The 1,081-nt window shown below is 50.0% G+C and overlaps 1 protein-coding gene across 1 annotated transcript in view; it reads right to left on the reverse strand.

Annotated features, from left to right (window-relative positions):
- Positions 1 to 45: 45 nt before the first annotated feature.
- The window catches only part of EMH_0088640 (uncharacterized protein), a gene marked incomplete at both ends in the record, with an annotated part of 1,725 nt that continues 689 nt past the window's right edge, over positions 46 to 1,081 (reverse strand). Inside the window, 2 exons of the mRNA XM_013501323.1 lie at positions 46 to 102; positions 242 to 720. Coding sequence (XP_013356777.1) covers positions 46 to 102; positions 242 to 720 — 536 coding nt within the window. The remainder of the gene's footprint in view (positions 103 to 241; positions 721 to 1,081) is intronic.

Here is a 1,081-nt window from a genome sequence, read left to right on the forward strand (position 1 = left end):
TATATATATATATATATATATATATATATATATATATAAATGTATTTATATATACGCGGTGGCTCTGTTGGGGTGTATAGGCAGCTCCCTGAAGCAGTTGAGCTGCACATACACCCCAACTAATTTATTTTTATTTTTTTATTTTTATTTTTTTATTTTTTTATTTTTTATTTTTATTTTTGTTTCTTGCTTTTTGTTGTTTCTTCTTTGCTTCTTCGTTACTCCTACGTCTGCTCCTTACAGCCTCTACCCTGCTGCTGCTGCAGCACGGCTGCTGCTGCTGCTGCTGCTGCTGCTGCTGCTGCTGCTGCTGCTGCTTCTGCAGCACAGCTGCTGCTGCTGCTGCTGCTGCTGCAGCACAGCTGCTGCTGCTGCTGCTGCTGCTTAATGCATGCACTTGGAATGCCACCAAAAGCTGCAGGTAATGAACCCAAACATGCAGCGGCAGCAGCAGATTCAGCAGCAGCAGCACCTGCTGCTGCAATTGCTGCCACTGCTGCTTCTCCTGCTGATGCTTCTGCTGCTGCTTCTGCTGCTGCTGCTGCAGCAGCAGCAGCACTTGAGTGTCTGCATTTGGATGCCCATAGAAGGCAGCAGGCGGCGGAGATAAACCCCATGCAGCAGCAGCATCCACACCAGCTGCTGCTGCTGCTGCTGCTGCTGCTGCTATAGTTGTTGCTGCTGCTGCGGTTGCAGCAGCTGCTGCTGCCGCAGCAACTGCTGCAGCAGCAGCAGCAGGTGGTTAGTGTCTGCACAAGTGACGAATATCATCCACATAAACCATCATCATCTGCTTCAACAGCAGCTTCTGCTGCTGCTGCTGCTGCTGCTGCTACCACTGCTGCTGCTGCTGCTGCTGCTCAAGCAGCAGCAGCAGCAGCAGCAGCAGCTCAATGCCTGCATCTGAAAGGCCATAGAACACTACAAGTAACGAATATCATCCACATAACATTGTGGTTATGCAGGTTTATAAGAGCCTCAGCTGCTGCTTCTGCTGCTGCTTCTGCTGCAGCTTCTGCTGCTGCTGCTGCTGCTGCTGAAAGAGGAGTTCTACGCTTGAAACGGCGTCCCTGCTGCTCCT

Source organism: Eimeria mitis, genomic scaffold, assembly GCF_000499745.2.
Source record: "Eimeria mitis Houghton genomic scaffold, Emh_scaff6690, whole genome shotgun sequence".
NCBI classification, from domain to species: Eukaryota; Apicomplexa; class Conoidasida; order Eucoccidiorida; family Eimeriidae; genus Eimeria; species Eimeria mitis.